Here is a 20,576-nt window from a genome sequence, read left to right as displayed (position 1 = left end):
TTTTGTTATTCGGCTGGTCTACTAAGTGCAGTTCTTCCTACTAATGTTCTTATATACGTGTCCTTGGATGACAGCAGCTGCAAAAGTACTGCTATTTTCTTCTTTCTGTAGTACTTTGTTTTGCAGACTAAAATTAGTGTTTTACTTCATTGATGGTAGACGGCTGAACCTGAGAAATACAGGAATAATGGAAAGGAAGCATGGGAGAGTTATACAGAATTAGAGACTTCAGTGCACATCACAGGGAGCTTGATGGTCAAGTCAGGGAGGAACCTGTTTTCTTGATGTATTGCAGAAAGATGTATGTGCTGAGAATGCATATGCTGTCATTTCACAACATAGTTCTATAGCAGTATTTTGATATGCTACACTTTCAGGATTATTTTGACATAGTGAAGAATCCCATGGACCTTTCTACTATCAAGAGGAAGCTAGACACAGGACAATATCAAGAACCATGGCAATATGTAGATGACATCTGGCTCATGTTCAATAATGCCTGGCTCTACAACCGCAAAACATCCCGGGTATATAAGTACTGCTCAAAACTGGCCGAGGTGTTTGAGCAAGAAATTGATCCAGTTATGCAGAGCCTTGGTTACTGCTGTGGAAGAAAGGTAGGAAAAATTATTATTTTTTTTCCTAGTTTGGTTCTTACTCCCTGCTACTTAGGGGAAATACAGCAATTGCAGTCGTTAGCGGCTACATTGTGTAAAAAATTCTGAATGTTTACCAGGGTTTAGCAATCTTAAGTAATTCTAGATTTCAGAATTTATGTATCTTCTAATACTATCTGTTGCTTAAATTATATATTCATATATAAGCCCTTGCAGGGGGAGAAATTCAGCAGCTGAAGAATTACATTGATGGTCAATGAAAAAGACTTTGCAGAAGTGTTCTCAATTTCAGTGTGTATCGAGGCTGCATTGTATTTTCATGGTCTTGATATGCTTTCCATTTTTGGAGAAAAGCTAACTTGAGAATAACAGCCCAGTAAGGACTTTTTTTTTGACTCCAGCACTTCATAGTCTTGCTGCATTGTGAGATCTGTGCACAGAATAAGGTGGTAATGGTTGGTGTCTGGGTTATGTTTGCTTCCCACGGAGAGCAAGTAAAAACACATTAGTACTGAGATGACCCGTTCCTTTTTGCAGTTGGAGTTCTCGCCACAGACTTTGTGTTGCTATGGCAAACAGCTATGCACAATCCCTCGAGATGCCACTTACTACAGTTACCAGAACAGGTAAGGAAAACTTGGTTGGTGCACTTTTGTGCATGATGCAGTCGATCTGTGAAAGGCATGCATGTCTACACATATACACCCTCTTCATATGTGTACACCTTTGTGGTATAAGAAAAAAATTGATGAAAGTGCCCTTGAAAGTGCCTGCGAACAATTTCTTTGCAAAAATTCACTGCAGCCTTCGCTCTTCTTTTTTTGCTTGAAGAAATGTGTGATGTTCTACTAAATTTTTACACTATTGTTAACCAAATCTTTGTCTAGGACTCATATACGAGTCTGTTAACTTGCTTGCTACCATCTAGCAGTACTTTTCATCAAAAAATAGAGCAAATATGTTATATATATGTATATCATTTGGCAAGCTTTTGTTTTTCTTAAGATATTAACTGAAGAACAAACTTTTTTGTGGTGCAAATCTTCACTGAAGATTTATATATTGATATATTGAATAGCTTGGTTTCTTTTTGTCCCTTAGTCACCTTAAAAGAGCAGTCTTCAGAGGCTTTATTACAGAATTCAAGTCTTCTTTGACTTCTGAAGGCATCTCTTTGCTAACTGGAAGAGTGAGGCAGGAAGAAGCAGAAAAATGCATGTTTTAAAGTTCTCATGTCCCTGTGCCTGTTGCCAAAATGTACCAGTTAGAGCTGGGGGCTGATTACCTCAAAATTATGTCACCTCCATCAGTTTAGTTCCTGCTCTGTTTTTTCAACTTCCAAAACAAACAAACAAAAAATAACCACGAAGACTTGAATGCCAAGAAGATTTGACAGTTGTAATTTTTTAAGCACCTGGCTAAGCAAAAGCAACCAAAGAACTGTAACAGTTACATCTTAACCTTCTTAGGCATAATAAGCAGTGAATGGAAATTTGTAGGAGCAAGGAAGTAGAAAGTAAGTTTCCAGAATCTGTAGTTACAGAATTGCATAGTAATTGTAGTTCTGGATTTAAGATACAAAGCACTCTACATTATAGCACTTGATAGACCATAAGACCAATATCGCAAAATCTGACATCCTTTGATGTTTTAAAACTTTAGAATGGAGTGTTTGCACTATAAGATATGCACATGTGATTTTCAAATTGTTATATATGCACGTGCACGTACATCCTTAGACTCAAGTGCACCATCCCAGAAGTATTCTCCTATGCATTATCTCAGGTGAAGACTGAGAGAGAAGATTTAGACCTCCTGACTTAGCTTAACAGTTGTAATGTTGCTCTGTGGCTTTAGAGCTAACTGTTGCAACTTTTTTTCCTTTTTTTTTTTAGATGCCTTGTGCATTCAATTAACGTACTTCAGGAGTAGAGAGGCCACAGTTTCAAAACATTTGAGGGCTGGGGTAGAATCTTGAATCAACCAAATTTTTCTTCAAATGTAAATTAAATCTTTTTCTGTAATGGTTATTGTACTGGTACCTGGACTTCACTGTCCAGGGCTGTGGAAGAATTGTATCAGCGCAGAGCACTTTGTATGCAGCTAACATTAGGTATTTTGTCAATGTGCAGTTTGACAGTTTGATAACAAGTGTCTGAAAGATTTTGAGGACTGATTTTATTAAAAACTTCTGATATTTAACTTCCCCTTCCCAGTGAGAGAAAATCCTGCAGCCTTTCAGAATTTGTACATTTAAGATGGAAGACTGTCCTTCTTCCATTGATGTCCTGCAGATCTTCCTGCCTACAGAACTGCTATGCTGATACACAAATCAGAGCGGCAGTTCTTCCTTTGTTCTGTTCTTTCCACCTTCTCATTTTAATTCCTTATTGTACATGGCATGGATTATTAAAATGAAGAGGGTATGGGTATGCTAAAAAGAAAAACTCATTTAATTTGCTTTAATCATTTGCTGCTTGAACCCATTTGAGAGATATAATGCTAATCTGTGCTTTGCCTTGGCTTTCTGCTTTGTGTTGTCTTGTCCTGCTTCTCTGTTTTTGTTTTTGTCCTGCAACCCCACATTTCTTTGTTCATGTATTTTTCTCCTTCATGCTTGTCATTGTCTGCATTTGGCTTTGATTGCACAAAAAAACCCACACAAACAAAACAAACAAAAAACAACCAAACTTAATGCGGGCCCTATAAATCTGCATCCTTGAATATCCTTGTCGCCGTTGATGACCTGCTCTCTGCTTCTGTCCTTTCCTTGGCCTGCTGTGATTGGTGGCTCCATTGCTTGGCTTGGGCTGTGTTGTGTGGACGGAGCAGTTCACCCAAATATGGCCTTCTTGCTGACAGGTATCATTTCTGTGAGAAGTGCTTCAACGAAATCCAAGGGGAGAGCGTTTCTCTGGGAGATGACCCTTCACAACCTCAAACGTGAGTCACTTATGTTTGCTTGGGTTTGCATTCATAAGCTGTGACATGGTCTAAAGTGCCTTTTTGAAGGGAAGGAGTTTAGTTTTAGGTAAATCCCTCATTTCTTAGGCCAGGGTAGAGAAGACAAGATATTATTTGGAAAAGCCTGGACTTGTCCTCTAAGTTTCTTCTTTAATGTTTGGATTGATTGAACTGTAGCAAAGAGAAATTATAGCTATACCACTAGAGGGGAAAGAGTAGAATCACTGTTTTTCTGAATAAAATGTGAAAGTCCTTGATTGGAGAAAAATAACCATGCCTACAGGCAAGTAGGTAGGTGACAGTCATAGTCTGAAAAAGCTGAATGTACCATTCTGCTTATAGACTGGGTGTACTATTAAATGTGTATTCAGCTTCAGATTGCTTTTCAACTAAATCAGAAGCAGAAAATGTTTTTTTGCCATTTAAGTATTTCAGTGTTGGAGTGTCATCTGCTTATGAGAAATGCTGTGCAGTTGTTGAGCAGGTAATGGTAAAAGGCTACGGATGGCTTTACTTGCCTTTTCTATGGTAATAGCAAATTGTTGGGACAGTATTCCATTCCACTGTACCCTCTTTTTATACCTCCTCCAGAGATCTTGAAACAGACATTTGCAAGACTAAGGAAGCCCTTGAGGGAAAGATGAGCGCTGAGCAATTACTCTGACGGTTTTGAGCTGTACAGTAATGCTCTTTTTGGGGGGAGGATATTGCAGGAACCATGGTTTATAAGTTAATAAGCTTGAGGAATTCTGCAGGTGGCAGTATTCAGAATAAACACTGACATAAAAGGACAGGAAAGTTAATGCAGGTCGGATTGGATCTTTGTCATTACTTCCCAGGGAGGAACGTATTGACCACCTCATGCTATTATGCAGCACTGTCTTTTGGAGATCCAAGTGTTCTTATATGGTTGCTCTGGACTACTTTAAAGCAGACTGGTGTCAAACGATACCTGGGACCTCACAGTCAAAAAGATGGAGTTTCTAGTCCAGCAAATGTAAAGCTAAAGCATAGAGTGGTGGCTATGTTAGGGCTGTGGCATTTGGAAGCTGAAAATTCTCCTTAGAAATTAATGTATGAGGAAGTCAAGGCTATAGAAGAATCTGAAATCAAGGTAACTTTTTTCAGTAATGAAAGATAATTGATGTTCTCTGTCTTCAGAATATCAGGGGCACATCAAATTGTTCTTTAACTGTAAAACACTGATACAACTGGTCCAAAAATTGAGTCAGCAAGTTACAGTTTACTTTGGTAAACTGAACAAGAGAGATCACAAGCTGTAGAGGATAATTTTTTTAATGGATAGAGTCAAGGATGGTTACATACTTTGTCCATCACTTCATAAAATAAAATACCCTTCCTTGCAGTGCTTAGTGAGAGTTTGTGTTTAAAAAAAAAATCTGCTTTTGTCCCAGTGTGTGGTATGACATGAATATGTCTTTTATTAAAACTGAGTTTTATTGCCTGTTTCTCCATAGCACGATAAACAAAGAACAGTTTTCAAAAAGGAAAAACGATACACTGGATCCTGAACTGTAAGTAATGCTATTTCATTCTGAATGATCCTCATTTCATCACAGTTCCTTTGTAAATACATGATACTCATTTGCTTACCAGCTTTATTTTTCATCATCTTCCTATTTTCATGTAACTGTTCGTTAGCCCATAGGGGCTGCTAAGCAGCGTATCTGGCATTCTGTCCTGAGAACCCAAATTGCAACAGCTGTCCTTATAAAAAAAAAAAAATCTGAAATCATATGTATGGCCTGAAATTAGTGCATTTTGTTGTCTTATATGTAGATCCAACAAAAGGATGAATGCAGGTAGCTTGCTTTGAAACCCTGTTGCAGCAAGCGCTTACGTCTCAGAACTGATTTGGGTCATTTGGCAATAGCTGCTTTTGGGGCTCTGCTGTGGTACAAGGAAAAGATCTGTTAAATCTGGTCCTGTTGCACTGCTCTGGAAGCAGAATTGCAGTCATTTGATGAAGATGGTGGTGACTCAGCTGCTTTTTTTTGTTTTCCAGATTTTTTTTTTTAAAGCTACTTTATGCTCCTTCATTATACACCTATGCTGCAATTCTGAAAAATGCTGTCTTCATTCTCAAATGAATGAGCAAAAAGGAAGCGTATTCTTCCCACACCATCTTTCTATGAGAGTGTAAGGGTCAGCCAATTATTCTATTTTTCAAGGACTGTGGGAAGAGGAGAATAATAACTTGATTCATAACTTGTCTTTCCCTTTGTTATAGTGGAGGTACAGCCCAACACTAAAATACAAGCCTAAATGCTCTGTGCCCTACATAAACAACTATTCATTCTAAATCTGACTTACAAATAGACGTGTTCAAAAGGGGTCAGATTGTCCTGATATGTGAAACAACTTTAGGTATTTAGGAAAACTACATTCACTGACTTTTGTGAAGCAAACTGTATAACTTAGCTCAGAGCTGTCCCTGAATCTCCTCTAGAATTCTGAAAATGTTTAGACATTGCTACTATTTCCCTCTTTCCCACTCTTCTGCAGTAGGTCTGCAGTGTTCCTCAGGCTTCAGGTGTAGTGGGGCAACTAATAGACAACTGTTTCTCCTGGTTCCTCACTTCTCACACAGTGAATGAATTTTCTTCCTTATTATAGCAACAAGCAGTTCACAGGTTTGATCCTTAGAAAGGTTTCTTTTTAAAAAATGAGCGAGGTGGATGGAGGTAAAGGAAGCAAATGGTAATAACATATCCCTGCATAGACTTGAGCTGACACAAAGACAAAATACAAAAGCAATTAATAGTACTACTAACCTTGATTCCTTTCTTTCTACAGATTTGTTGAATGTATAGAGTGTGGAAGAAAAATGCACCAGATCTGTGTTCTTCACAATGAGATAATCTGGCCTTCTGGGTAAGGAATTTCTCTTCCTTGAGTATAAGATAGATTTACTAGAGTTAGTGCATGTGTAGAAGTGTCTGATAAAACCCTATCCAACCAAAAAGTTGCATATTCACCTGAAAAGCTTACAGAATATGCAAGGTAACCTTGAATTCAGAAATTGTATTTTACTGTTACATGTGAAGTTGTTTCAAATGTTCCCATGTATAGAGGAGAATCTTTCAGCCTTGTTTACATTTAAAGATACTTCTAGTTCCTGTAATAATTTCCTACCGATCTATTTTCTGTATAACTCAGAATGCTTGGTCATTTTCAAATTCTGTAACCACTAAAGAATTTAAGATGAATTCACTTTTTTTTGGCCTCAGTAATCAGATTAAATCTGAAAAAACAGTTTAGTCTTCTTTGAATCAGGCTTTTGCTTTACATAATTTGGTACCTCATCTTCATCAGAGACAACAGTTCGAGACTGTTTGCTCTGAGAATACTTAAAGTCAATATTGTCAGATCTGCCAGAGAAGACCCTTGTTTCCTGAGCTGAAGTTTGCAGATGGTGGTGGGGTAGCTGACAGCAGCTGCTCCCCCTGATGTTTAGTGACTATACTGCAACTAAGAAATGGGCTATTTCTGCTGGCACTATTCTCTCTGCAGTCTTTTAGCTCAAATGTCAGTTAAGGTCTTTTCCAGACCTTCTCTGGTGAAAGATTTTGCTTCCAGTCATAAGATGCTAAGGATTTATGGTCTGATTTGGGGTGTTCTTCACATTCTCATATTTCTGCTTCAGCTTTGTCTGCGATGGCTGCCTGAAGAAAACAGGACGAACCAGGAAAGAGAACAAATTCTCTGCTAAAAGTAAGTTTCTGATAATTGCACCACAATACTTCCATTTAAGAATGGGGAAGATGTGCTTGTTCTGCATTTATTTCAGTCTTTTGAGTTTGGTGTATACATTTGGTCAGCTCTGACCAAGAGTTCTGTGATGAGAATGTTTGCATTCCCAGGTGCTGCCTTTGTACAGGATTTATGTACTGTGTTAGGGTCTTGCTAGTGCAAGGTGCATGGTCTTTTTTGTTATATGATTAATAGCATTGAGAATTAGTTACTGTGTGACTACAGTCTAACTTATTTCTATGAATACACATTTATTACTGTGTTGCTGCTCTTGAAGGCTTTGAAGGCTGCATCAGTTGAGCACAAAACTTGGTATTTCCTCAGGTAGGAAGGTAGCTGGTATGAAGGTAGTATAGGAGGAAATCTGTGCAGTTACTATCAACCTGTCCTACAGACAAAATCTTTCAAAAACTTCTTTGTTTAGTTATTTACTTTTTAAAAATATATATATTTGCTATACTCCTCCCTCCCACCCCTCACCATAAAAAAAAAAGAAAAAGAAAAAGAAAAAAAGCTAGAAAATCAGTATGTTTGAATAGAGATTCAACCATAAGTATAACTAGTGTTATGCAGTTACTTTTAAAGGAGCTGCTTTGGAAAAGAGGAGGGGGTCTTTCCAACTCTGTAAATTGTCTTGACATGTGGGGGTAGACTGATAGGTATACAATTCTGTCAAACACCCTGTTCTCTTTGATTGTTCTCAAAATAGAAAATGAGGAACTCAAAGGTTTCAAGTCTGTGTCTTTACAAAATCAAAACTTGCTGATTTCACTGAGGACATTGGAATTATGCGAGGGTTATTTTATGGATGTTACCTGTTAAGTTCAGTTTCTAGCAATCTGCATGTGTTGCACACTTAGCATAGCATAGTACTGCTTTTGCTGGAAGGTGTTAAACTGTAAAATGTAAGAGCTTGATTAACAGGCACATAACCCTAACAGAAGTAGTGAACAGCAGTGAGACAAACCCTGTTACACCATAAGTCTTAAACTCGCTCTTAACTTTAGGTTTTGTCAGTTACTTGTATGCTTGTTCTTTTGTCCAAATTTTGGTTGAATCATAGAATTGCTCAGGTCGGAAAAGACCTTAAAGATCATCAAGTCCAACTGCAAAAAAAGAAAAAAAGAAAAAAAGAAACTTCTGAACAAACTACATTACGTGCAATCATCCATGTTTAATAGTTATTTATCAAAATAGATTCTTTTGGTACCTGGAGAGACTAAGCTGGCTAGTGTGGCAGGGTTTACTTCTATGTCTGCTCTTGGACCTGTGTCTGAGAGCAATGTTTTGTAATCTAGTTTAAGTAATTAAAAGCTTCTTTTCAGAAGGAGCCTTAATTGCAATTGACTTCTAAGATAGATAGGAACTGGGCTGAGATGCAGAATCTTTCTTCGTTTGAATGATGTCAAAACTACAAGCATGCCTATAGGTGAAAGACAGTTCATCTCTAACAGTAGTGTTCAACAGTAATGATTTAATTTATATTAACATAGTGCATGGATTGATTTGCTTTGCATATAACACCTGAATAGAGAAATCACACAGTCACATTTGAACACTTCCATTTTGTATGTATTTAGAACTGATTTTATTTTTTCTGCAGGGTTACCAGCTACAAGACTCGGTACCTTCTTAGAGAACAGAGTCAATGATTTCCTAAAGCGACAGAATCACCCAGAGGCAGGAGAGGTTACAGTTAGGGTGGTACATGCATCTGACAAAACTGTCGAAGTAAAGCCAGGAATGAAAGCAAGGTATGTTCTGTCCATTTCCAGTTTTGGTTCCTTTTGAGGAGGAGGCGTGGGGGAAGGTGGGGAAGCTACTTGATGCTATCGTTTGGAAACTGGTAAAGACTATTGAGTTTAAAAACTCACTACTGACCAGTTCTTGATGAACAGCTGTTACAGGAACTTCCATTATTTGTCACATCCTCTTTTTTTGTAGCAAAAAGTGGATGCATTTATATTTCAGTAATCTGCAAGCGTTTAAGTGTGAAATTACACAAAAATTACACTTGGAGTTGCCCTTGTTGTTGCTTTGACATATTGATATATATTTTCTAATATGTGAATGTATTTGACATTCTGTTTTTACTTTCCGCTTTGCAGATTTGTAGACAGTGGAGAGATGGCTGAGTCTTTCCCCTATCGAACAAAAGCACTTTTTGCCTTTGAGGAGATTGATGGTGTAGACTTGTGCTTCTTTGGGATGCATGTGCAGGAGTATGGCTCAGACTGTCCCCCACCCAATCAAAGGTGAGTAGCTGTCTGATAACTGATTTTATTTTGGTAGTGTTTCACTTCTGTGAAACTTGCTCTGAAAGCTTTGTTATTTCCATTAGCCTCTAAAAACAAAACAGTTTCTGGAGAAAATATTTCAGAATCACTTCTTACTGGAGATGCTGGCTGGCAGACAGCGCTGACTTTGGGATCGCTTTTGTCAGTATTCTAAGAGGAGGGATTGGATGATTTTAGACAGAGGAGGCTAGTATATTAACAGCTGGTTTCTAGAAGTAAAAAAGGATTAGATGTTTTGAAGACTGTACTGGATCTTTCAAATATGTAAAACATGAAAAAAATTTAGAACTTAAAGTCTGTTTCTAATTATGCCATCTTTTTTTTTTCTAGGCGAGTGTATATATCTTACCTTGACAGTGTTCATTTCTTCCGCCCTAAATGCTTGAGGACTGCTGTCTATCATGAAATCCTAATTGGATATCTAGAATATGTCAAGAAATTAGGGTAAGTATTTTTTATAAATGTTGCCTTCTGTGCAAATTTGTGTTCATAACTCTCACTGCAAGTTACTACCACCTATTATGCAGAATATGGTGCCAAATATCATACCAAGTGACAGAGTAAATTGGTAATACCTGTGTACAGGTGAGAAAGAGAAAAGACAAAAAGGAGATTAACAGGCCTTTCAGAAGAGACTTGATTCACATACTTCAGATATATGAAGAGTTTCCAGACTGATGCTAAACTTCCTTAAATCCAAATAGAAAAACTAACCTTTCTGTCTGGGTTATGAAATTCTGGTGGCCTTGTTGATTGTGTACCGTACTTGAGAAATGCCACTGCTTCAATTGGGTCATTCCTTTGGGCTGGCGAGTTCTTACCCATGCTTGTTTGTGTGGAGAGAGGTAAGTTTTTTCTCTCTGCACTGATTAACTCTTACATTTGTGCAAGGTTGCTAAGAAATCTCTTGCAGAAAGAGCAGTTCAAATTGTGAAAAACTGAGAAGTTAGAGGAGAGGGAGGAAATTATACACAGGACAGCGCAAAGGAACAGAAAATATATGAGGCAGCACAAAAGAGAATACAGAACAGGTGAAATAAGAACGGTGGAAATGATCATGACTACTCAAGTAGAAAAGGCAGTAAAATAAGCATCAATCTATTGTCAAAGGTATCTGGTATCATTTTGCAGAGTTATTCATGAAGAAATTTTGGGGGATGAGTTGCATGAAAAAAATTGGGAGAGTCAGAATGGAGGCAGGTGGTACTGTACTGTTTTCAGTACTGCAGAAAAATGATGAACGTGTGAACTTTGAAGGCATAGTTTAGACTTCTTTTTACCACTTTTTATTGTATATTTCTGACCTGGGAATCTGTAAAACTGCTGCATGGAGCTCAAGCCTCAGTTTTATTTAATGCTGTTCTCTGTGAAATGGGTAACATCAGGTTCTAATTTTGGGAAAACAATATTGGTCATGCAATATCATCTCTCCCTTCTCAAGCAGAAGGAATGACAACTGGCTGCAGTTCCTGGGGTTTGGGTAGGGTTCTGCAGAGCTGTTTCTCAACACACCAAGGATGGTTATTTTTCTCTAACTTGAGATCTGATCGTTCCTCCTATGGGAATTATTTTTTTTTAAACTAATAGAGAAGAATTGCGAATGAAGAAGTGATCTGCATGGTATTTTATTTTCTGCAGCTGCTACTATCTGGATGCCATTTGTCTTCATAGTACTTGTGTTTGTATACCCAATAGCTTAGGTGAACAGTGACTATCTTTTTTATTCCCAGATATAATTGTGAAACCTTTTAAAACAGGTCTTCAAAGTTAAAAAGGAACTACAATAGAAAAATGAATTGTTCAAGTAAATGCATTTTTTAAATGTTCCTAAGTAGTGAATGACTACGCTGTCTCCATCTTCTCATTAGTTATCAGGTGGCACTTGCAGGTCTAGTTTAGGCTTAGATTTTTACCTTGACTGGAAAGCGTGCGCATTTTGTGATTTATTCTGCATATAGTGCTGAATTTCTAAAAGTCAGTGAAAAGATGCAAGCATTATCTAAGCCAATTAAGCTGGAATGAACACTAGAATTAAATCTTTGAGAGCTATTATTATCCATCTGTTAATGTCAGCCAACTTTGTGGTGGCTCCATCTCCTGGCAGAGAGGAAAGCAAGCTCTATTAATAATTATCAGAGCCAACATATACTGTTTTTTATCTAATGATGCTAGGTATACTACTGGACATATCTGGGCATGCCCACCAAGTGAAGGAGATGACTACATTTTCCATTGCCATCCTCCTGACCAAAAGATACCCAAGCCCAAACGACTGCAAGAGTGGTACAAAAAGATGCTGGACAAATCTGTGTCAGAGCGCATTGTTCACGACTACAAGGTTTGTTGGATGACTGTCTGTGTTAGGGGCTGGTTTTGACCAGCCTTGTCTTGGTTTCTTCCTTGCCTACGCATTGTCTGATTTTGGGATTGTGCTACATTAGTTTAAGGGATTTGATCACTAAAATCCTGGAGTTAAAAAAACCAATCCTGTTCAAAGCATATAGCTTCTGAAATCAATGCTAGCAAGAGATTTTAAGTGATGAGGTAGAACAAATTAAATTCTTGAGGAATGCTGTTTCAGAGAGCAAATCTCACTTTTGTTAATAGAAAGAACTTATGGGATCTCTAGTATTCTTGTGTTATAGAGTGGTGGGGTAGGTAGGTGGTTATGTGAGTGGGAATATTTGACATGAGGAATTTTCTGTAAATGATGCAGTGTTTAATCTGTATATAGACCATACTCTTACAAATTTAATTCAGATTTATTGGTGCCTTTTTTAATCGTTTATCGAAAAGTTTACCTTTACTCACTTCAATTGTTATAGTGGTAACCAGGTATGTTAATTATTCAGGATATATTTAAGCAAGCAACAGAAGACCGTCTGACAAGTGCAAAAGAGTTACCTTACTTCGAAGGGGACTTCTGGCCAAATGTTCTGGAGGAGAGTATTAAGGAACTCGAGCAAGAGGAGGAAGAGCGGAAGAGAGAAGAGAACACTAGTAATGAAAGCACAGATGTAAGAATGCTTCTATTATTTCATGATGTAATGCAAAAGTTGTGATTTCGTGTTACTAATTAAAGCAGAAGAAGGGCCTAGGCTCTTCATTTAGCTGCCTTTTTCATATTTTGCTCTAATTAAAACTCAAATTTATAAGTTAAAGCTGTTAAAATACCCTCTACATTTGTATTAGCGTTAGCTGTTCACATGGCTGTAAACCTAACTAGTTACCAAAATTTTTTAAAATGAAACAGCTGCTAGTTGAATATTTTGTTACTGAAATTCAACTATTATCAATGTTCGTGCTGCAACTTTGGCCTGGCTAGGAAACTTTTTGCTTAATCTTTTGCTCTTGAACAGTGACTCTTTTCTTAGTAGCCTAGATGTTATAATAATGAGCTTAGCAGAGCACCAGAGAAACACAGCTCTGATTTAGTAATTTACTCAGCGTAGGGTTTTGTTTTTGTTTTTTTCAGTAGGAGGTTTTCAGGCATCAAAGATCTGAAGCTTAAAACAAGACTGAGTTGTTGTAGGTCTACTCAAACTACAGCAATTCCTTTCTGGTGTCTTGTTTGTGCCATTTTCTTTTTGGAGAGCATACAACAAATGTGCTTTCACATTCCACAAAGAACAAAAAAGAGTTATGCCTCTTCACAAACAAATTTGAAAATGAACAGATGCAGAATTTATTCCCTTGATCTTCTGAGCTTTCATGGAATAGGTGGTGAATCCAGGGTGAAGTTAGTAGTTTTGCCCCCACAGTAGTACTTGCTAGTTACTCTGAACACTGATATAGATACAGATATTGGAATTTTGTTCTGCTTTAGAGTTGTCTAGAAGATTTCTGCATCAAAAAAAGTTTGTTACAACTAGAATTTGTAATTCCCCTTTGCTGTCCTGGCAACATCTCCTGAAAGGCTTTTGAATAAACTTAAGTTTGAGCCATCTGGGAGCTAAGCAATTTGATCCCAAATTTACATTAACTAACATTAACTAAGTTAGTTGAAGTTTTTTCTTTGTTTTGTTTTAACTGCTGCACCTTCCTATTATATCCTCATACTAGAAATTACGTTACTAAGGCTTTTTGGACTGTGAAGAAAAGCTTTGTTAAAATCAGTTTGATATGATCTATTTTAAAAAACAGCTGTTGGATAGAGGGCTGTAACAAACAAAATCTAGGTAGAGTAAGTCTGTCTTACCTCTGGTTAGTGCAGTATCAGTTGTGCTTTTCAGTTATTTTTAGTTTTGAATTGTATTAAGAGCCATTTGCTGAACATGTTGGTAATTATCCAGGAGTTCTTCAGTGTTCCAACTATCCCAGGCAGATGGGTTTCAGTAAACATCATTTAGCGTTCTTTATCCCTTATAATTCCTAAACATTTATGCTTTTAGTGTTCCTGGAAGTATGCATTGCTTATCTTATTTTCTAGAGTAATTCCAATTGAATTAATTTAATTTTTCAGGGGACCCCAGTAAGTGTCCTTTGAGTAAATTCCTGTGAAGTATGTTTAGTCCTGCTAGAGGTGTGAAAGTAATAAAATGCTGGTGTGGTGTGATGTAGGTACCTGACATTAAAATGCCTTTAAAATTATTAGGTGAGCAAAGGAGACAGCAAAAATGCCAAAAAGAAGAACAATAAGAAGACAAGTAAGAACAAGAGCAGTTTGAGTCGTGGCAATAAGAAGAAGCCTGGCATGCCGAATGTGTCCAATGACCTTTCCCAAAAGCTGTATGCCACTATGGAGAAACACAAAGAGGTGAGAGTTGATAGGATGAGAAATACCTTACTGAAGTATACAGATGTTCAAAACCTTGGTCCTTCCGACAGAACTGTGTGCTCTAAATCATACAGGTTTGACTGGGGAGTTGGGTGGTACACTGGATTTAGGTCACCAGTAAGTGATCGTGTTCTTTGCTATGAAGAAGGTAAACCAGCTTGCAGTGCACTCAGCAGTTTGAAGTTTCCCAGTCCTTAAAAACACACTACTGTAGCAGCACGTCATTCAGGTGTTAGCTGGGCCCGGAACTGTACAATGGAGTTTGAACAAAAAGGTCTCAATAAGTGCTGGCATTAATTATTTTTACTTCAATTCTCAGGTTTTCTTTGTCATCCGTCTCATTGCTGGCCCTGCAGCCAACTCCCTTCCCCCCATTGTTGAGCCTGACCCACTCATTCCATGCGACCTGATGGATGGGCGTGATGCTTTCCTTACCCTTGCTAGAGACAAGCACCTGGAGTTTTCTTCACTGCGAAGAGCTCAGTGGTCAACCATGTGCATGCTGGTGGAGCTGCATACGCAGAGCCAAGACCGCTTTGTTTACACCTGCAACGAGTGCAAGCATCATGTGGAGACCAGATGGCACTGCACTGTGTGTGAGGTATGCTTGGTGAAGTTTTCCCTACTGGTGTCCCTGTATTTCTGTGCCCAGAGTGCTTTTCAACTAATTTCTCTATGTTAACTTACAACAAAGATCTGTACAGCTCACCTTCTGGCAGTTGAGGAAAGAAGGATGTTTTTTCTTATCAGACAATACTACTAGTTGGCTACTCAGTGAAATTTTTGTCTCCTACTTTCAAGCTGTGGAGAACTGAAGTAGCAGAATTGCATTTCCTGTAATTCATTTAAGGTGCTGCTGCTTAACCAGCTGGAAACAGTAATGATTGCTTGGGCTGTAATTAGCTGATTGTTCTGAAGAGCAATGTGTTCATTCTTCTTCCAAACTGTGGTGCTGCAGTATTTCTGTAAACAGGGCTCTCCGTCAGTTTTCTGATATAGAGGTTTTGCTATGCCATAAAACAGATTTTTATACTTGGGTGATTGTTCTCTTGTCACTCTATAGTAGCAAACAGCATACTTGTTCTCAGAACTGTTTGCAATAGCAGTGTTTGAAGACCAAGCCCAGTGGCCTGTTCCCATAATCTGGAAGAATCTTGAATCTCTCTTGTAATTTAATTTTTCAGCCTGCTGGAAGTAAATGGTCGCCTTGGATTTGGTTCTGAAAAGTTCTGATTAAGTTTTAATATTCTCATTTTAAATTAGATATTGGGAAACAAATTCTACATTTCTTTTGGATTAATTGAATCTCTTGGATAACTTGGATCTTCTTAAATAAATTGAGCCCAAATTCTTGCTGCTGCTTTCACAAACTGTAAATGCTATTCTGTTCTTCTATCAGCACACTTTTCAGGTTCAACTCACCTGACAACCCAGCTTTAATTTTTCCTTCTTTGAAAATTGGGTAAGAGTGGTAGGAAAGGTACCCCTCTTTTTTGAAAAAGCAGCATACGACAGCTGTATGATCCTTGCCTTTCTCCTCCTTTTTTAAATCAGGAAAGAAAGGGATTTTTTCAGCCTGGCTGAATCACATGTGACTTACTAACTCAGAGCAAACTTGTTATTCAGGATACACATTTGTGTAAATTTCAGACACCTTTACACTCCCGCATACTTTCCCTAGCTGTACTATCAATTTATTCCTATCTGCTACCTCAGCATAGCCGGAAAGACTGAATTTTTCCCCCAAGCATTAATTTGCCTGGAACAGTCTGGGAGTAAATGTGCTGAGATGGCATGACACCATTTGCTTATCGCATGGAGTAACAAGAACAACACTGATAACTTTACCTTCATTGTCTTTCCAGGATTATGACTTGTGCATCACCTGCTATAACACTAAGAATCATGACCATAAGATGGAAAAATTAGGCCTCGGTCTAGACGATGAAAGCAACAACCAGCAGACTGCAACCACCCAGAGCCCAGGTGACTCCCGCCGCCTGAGCATCCAGCGCTGCATCCAGTCCCTGGTCCACGCCTGCCAGTGCCGTAACGCCAACTGCTCGCTGCCATCCTGCCAGAAGATGAAACGGGTTGTCCAACACACCAAAGGCTGCAAACGCAAAACCAACGGAGGGTGCCCCATCTGCAAGCAACTCATTGCTCTTTGCTGCTACCACGCAAAGCACTGCCAAGAGAACAAGTGCCCGGTGCCCTTCTGCCTCAACATCAAACACAAGCTCCGTCAACAGCAGCTTCAGCACCGCCTACAACAGGCTCAGATGCTCCGAAGGAGGATGGCAAGTATGCAGCGGACGGGTGTGGTGGGCCAGCAGCAGGGGCTGCCCTCACCAACGCCGGCCACCCCGACAACTCCGACAGGCCAGCAGCCCACGACGCCACAAACTCCCCAGCCCCAGCCTCCACCCCAGCCTGCCTCGCAGCCTCAGCCCGCACCTCCCAACAGCATGCCGCCCTACAGCATGCCGAGAACTCAGCCCCCCGGCGCTGTGTCCCAGGGCAAGGCGGGTGGCCAGGTGACTCCTCCAACTCCACCCCAGCCACCTCAGCCACCTGTTCAGGGTCCTCCTCCAGCAGCGGTGGAAATGGCCATGCAGATCCAGAGGGCGGCGGAGACCCAACGACAGATGGCGCAGGTTCAGATTTTCCAAAGGCCGATTCAGCACCAGATGCCCCAGATGCCACCCATGGGAATGAATCCTCCGCAGATAGCCAGGGGTCCTGGTGGTCACATAGATCAAGGAATGGGGCCGGCAGGGATCCAACAGCAGCCACCTTGGGTGCAGGGTGGCTTGCCCCAAGCTCAACTGCAGCCAGGAATGCAGAGGCCATCCATGATGTCAGTAGCCCAGCCAGGTCAACCGATGAATATGGCACCTCAGCCAGGAATGGGCCAGGTACCTGGCGCTGCCCAGCCAAAACAGCCACCTCTGCCCCAGGCGGCCTTACAGAACCTACTGCGGACACTCAGGTCTCCCAGCTCACCCATGCAGCAGCAGCAGGTGCTCAACATCCTTCACTCCAATCCTCAGCTGCTGGCTGCTTTCATCAAGCAGCGGGCTGCCAAGTACGCGGGGTCCCAGAACCCCCAGGGGATGCCTGGTCAGCCTGGCATGCCCCAGGGCCAGCCGGGGCTCCAACCGCAGCAGGCCATGCAGGGACAGCAGGGAGGGGTGCACCCCAACGCAGCCATGCAGAACATGAACCCCATGCAGGGGGGGGTGCAGAGGCCCAGCATGCCACAGCAGCAGCAGCCGCCACAGCAGCCGCAGCAAGCCATGGCTGGGATGAATCCTCAGGCACAGCAGATGAATATGAATCACTCGGGGATGGCTCCTCAGTTCCGAGACCTCCTGATGCGGCGGCACCAGATAATGGAGCAGCAGCGCCAGCAGCAGCAGCAAGGAGTGGGACCGGCGCTGGGACCAGGGATGGCCAACCACAACCAGTTCCAGCAGCCCCAGGGCGTCGGGTATCCACAGCAGCAGCAGCAACAGCAGCAGCAGCAGCAACGGATGCAGCATCACATGCAACAGATGCAGCAAGGAAACATGGGACAGATAAGCCAGCTTCCCCAGGCCATGAGTGCAGAGACGGGAGCCAGTTTGCAGCAGGCTTTCCAGCAGAGGCTGCTCCAGCAGCAGATGGGGTCCCCGGCTCAGCCCAATCCTATGAGCCCCCAGCAGCACATGCTGCCCAACCAGGCCCAGTCCCCACACCTACAGGGTCAGCAGCTCCCTTCGTCGCTCACCAATCAAGTGCGCTCTCCACAGCCTGTACCCTCACCACGGCCCCAGTCCCAGCCCCCCCATTCCAGCCCATCCCCCCGGATGCAGCCTCAGCCTTCTCCGCACCACGTCTCCCCGCAGACCAGCTCCCCACATCCAGGACTGGTAGCTGCACAGGCTAACCCCATGGATCAAGGGCACTTTGCCAGCCCGGACCAGAGTGCAATGCTTTCCCAGCTTGCTAGCAATCCTGGTATGGCAGGCCTCCATGGTACAAGCGCCACAGAACTGGGGCTCAGCTCTGAGAACTCAGACTTGAATTCAAATCTTTCACAGAGTACACTAGACATACACTAGACACATTGTAGCATTTTGGGAGCAAAAAAAGAAAAAGAAGAAAAAAGAAAAAAAGAAAAAAACTTATTTTCTCAAGACTTTTTGTACTGAAGACGAATTTTTTTGAATCTTTCTTAGCTAAAACAACATTTTTCCCTGGACACATCTGAACTCTGCAGCAGTAGTTTGTGGTTTTCAAAGCAAACCAACAACGAACCTGAGGGACAGTAGAGTACAAAGAATATATTTTTGTTATGGCTGGAATCATAACCAGTCCTTTTTCTTGTTTATTTTTTTTTCCTCGTGTGCGTTGGGGAGGTCGGGGGAAGAGGGTGATCTTCTGGCTGTTGGCCAAAGGATGCCCTACTCATTGCCTCCAATAGGTTTTATTTTTTTTTTAAATTAATGAAAATATGTAATATTGATAGTTATTATTTACTGAGGCAGATGGTAAACATTTTCCCTATTCTGGTTTTTCTTCATGTCACCGCAAAAAGAAAAATACCACAGTGAAAAAAAAACGACATCAAAAAACCACCAGAGGAGAAACTTTTCCTAAAGCCGGAGGACAAAAGGGGTTAATGTTGCTTTAAGAATACATTACATATATAAATATATATATATAAAAGTAAATACCGATCTTTTCCTCTTCGGTTGGAAATATGTCAATTCTTTGAGAAAAAAAAAAAATGTAAAAATATTAAATAACTCAGTCCCCTCCTGAAGTCTACTTTTGTCCTCCAAGAATTTTCTATACAAGAGTCTGAGCTTAAAAATAAAAACTTCAAGTATTAAAATTTGTACATGTAGAGAGAAGACGACATTTTTGCAAATACACAGGGGCAGCTGCCAAATGGATGTAGTATATATATTGTGGTTTCTGTTTTCTTGAAAGAATTTTTTTTTTGTTGTTATTTTTACATCTAACAAAGGAAAAAAGAAAATAAAAAAAGAGGGTAAGAAACAATTCCGACGGGATGATTTTAACCTGAGAAAAAGTCCCTGGGGTTTCTTCTTTCTGCTTGCTTTCTCTCTCCCCTGCCCTTTTCCCACCCTCTTCCACTTTCTGTAAAACTTGAAAATAGAAAGCAAAAAACAAAAAACAACAAAAAAAAAACCCTCAAATGTTGTAAATCATGCAATTAAAGTTGATTACTTATAAATACGAACTTTCGATCACTGTATAGACTGTTAAAAATTGATTTCTTATTACCTATTGTTAAATAAACTGTGTGAGACAGACAGCCTGTTTTTAATGATTCCCTGCGCTCCCACACGTGTCGCTCGTTGAGAAGACGGTGGGGTGGCAGAAGATGTGCTACTTCCGATGTTCGCCGTGTAGAAGTTGGAGAGCTATTTAATGTATATGACTGTTTGAAAGTGCAAATCTATGATAAGGGGACGTGGAGTAACGAGTAGTCTTATAAATGGACGCTTTTTTGGTACAAGCCTGCATTCGCGTTTGTTCATGGCATGTATTTTACCAAAGAAACGAGGTCTGACCTCATCAGTTGTGCCGCTCAGCTGTACCGCACCCTGCTCGGCCAGGCTGGGAGAGGCTGATGCTCAAAAGACCTATTTTGCATTTTGAAATGAGAACTATTGTTTGGATATGTGATATTAAAAGATCCTATTTCACTTGGAATATATTGTACAGCTTTTGGCACCGAAGTGTGAGCCTGAGAGGTAACTTTGCGTGGATATTCTGTAGATGCTGCGCTGCAGTAGCTGATGGGTGCCCCGTTAATGCTGCGTTGCACCCGGCTATGGGCCGGCCATAGGGTGCACGTGGCTGCTTAGCATGGAAAGGCTGAAGTGCTCTTGGTCTCACCTGACAGCAGTGTGTGCAGGCAGCTGCCTCTTATTCAAGCGTGTGGCCCTATTTTGGTGATGTCCTGAACAGAAATGCTTTAGTTAGGGAGCGTGTGTTTAGCAAAGCCGGTTGTGTGTGCCATCTGTAACTCAACCCTGTGGTGTCAAATCTGGTGTGTCGTGCGCTGCCTGCGTGCCATATATGCAGAGTAACCAGGGAGGGCTTCCCTAAGTACAGCCGTACCCCACG

At 40.6% G+C, this 20,576-nt stretch overlaps 1 protein-coding gene across 1 annotated transcript in view; it reads left to right on the top strand.

Moving 5' to 3' along the window:
* The window catches only part of EP300 (EP300 lysine acetyltransferase), a 58,818-nt gene extending 39,060 nt beyond the window's left edge, over positions 1–19,758 (top strand). Inside the window, exons 18-31 of the mRNA XM_031600239.2 lie at positions 378–617; positions 1,155–1,243; positions 3,480–3,560; positions 5,060–5,116; positions 6,399–6,476; positions 7,249–7,316; positions 8,959–9,109; positions 9,464–9,610; positions 9,983–10,096; positions 11,825–11,990; positions 12,505–12,669; positions 14,247–14,408; positions 14,749–15,030; positions 16,295–19,758. Of these exons, the coding sequence (XP_031456099.1) occupies positions 378–617; positions 1,155–1,243; positions 3,480–3,560; positions 5,060–5,116; positions 6,399–6,476; positions 7,249–7,316; positions 8,959–9,109; positions 9,464–9,610; positions 9,983–10,096; positions 11,825–11,990; positions 12,505–12,669; positions 14,247–14,408; positions 14,749–15,030; positions 16,295–18,535 (4,041 nt within the window). The 3' untranslated portion in view covers positions 18,536–19,758. The remainder of the gene's footprint in view (positions 1–377; positions 618–1,154; positions 1,244–3,479; positions 3,561–5,059; positions 5,117–6,398; positions 6,477–7,248; positions 7,317–8,958; positions 9,110–9,463; positions 9,611–9,982; positions 10,097–11,824; positions 11,991–12,504; positions 12,670–14,246; positions 14,409–14,748; positions 15,031–16,294) is intronic.
* The last annotated feature ends 818 nt before the right edge of the window (positions 19,759–20,576 follow it).

This window comes from Phasianus colchicus, chromosome 1, assembly GCF_987193195.1.
Source record: "Phasianus colchicus chromosome 1, bPhaCol1.hap1.1, whole genome shotgun sequence".
Taxonomy (NCBI): Eukaryota; Metazoa; Chordata; class Aves; order Galliformes; family Phasianidae; genus Phasianus; species Phasianus colchicus.
This window is presented reverse-complemented; position numbering and strand designations above follow the sequence as displayed.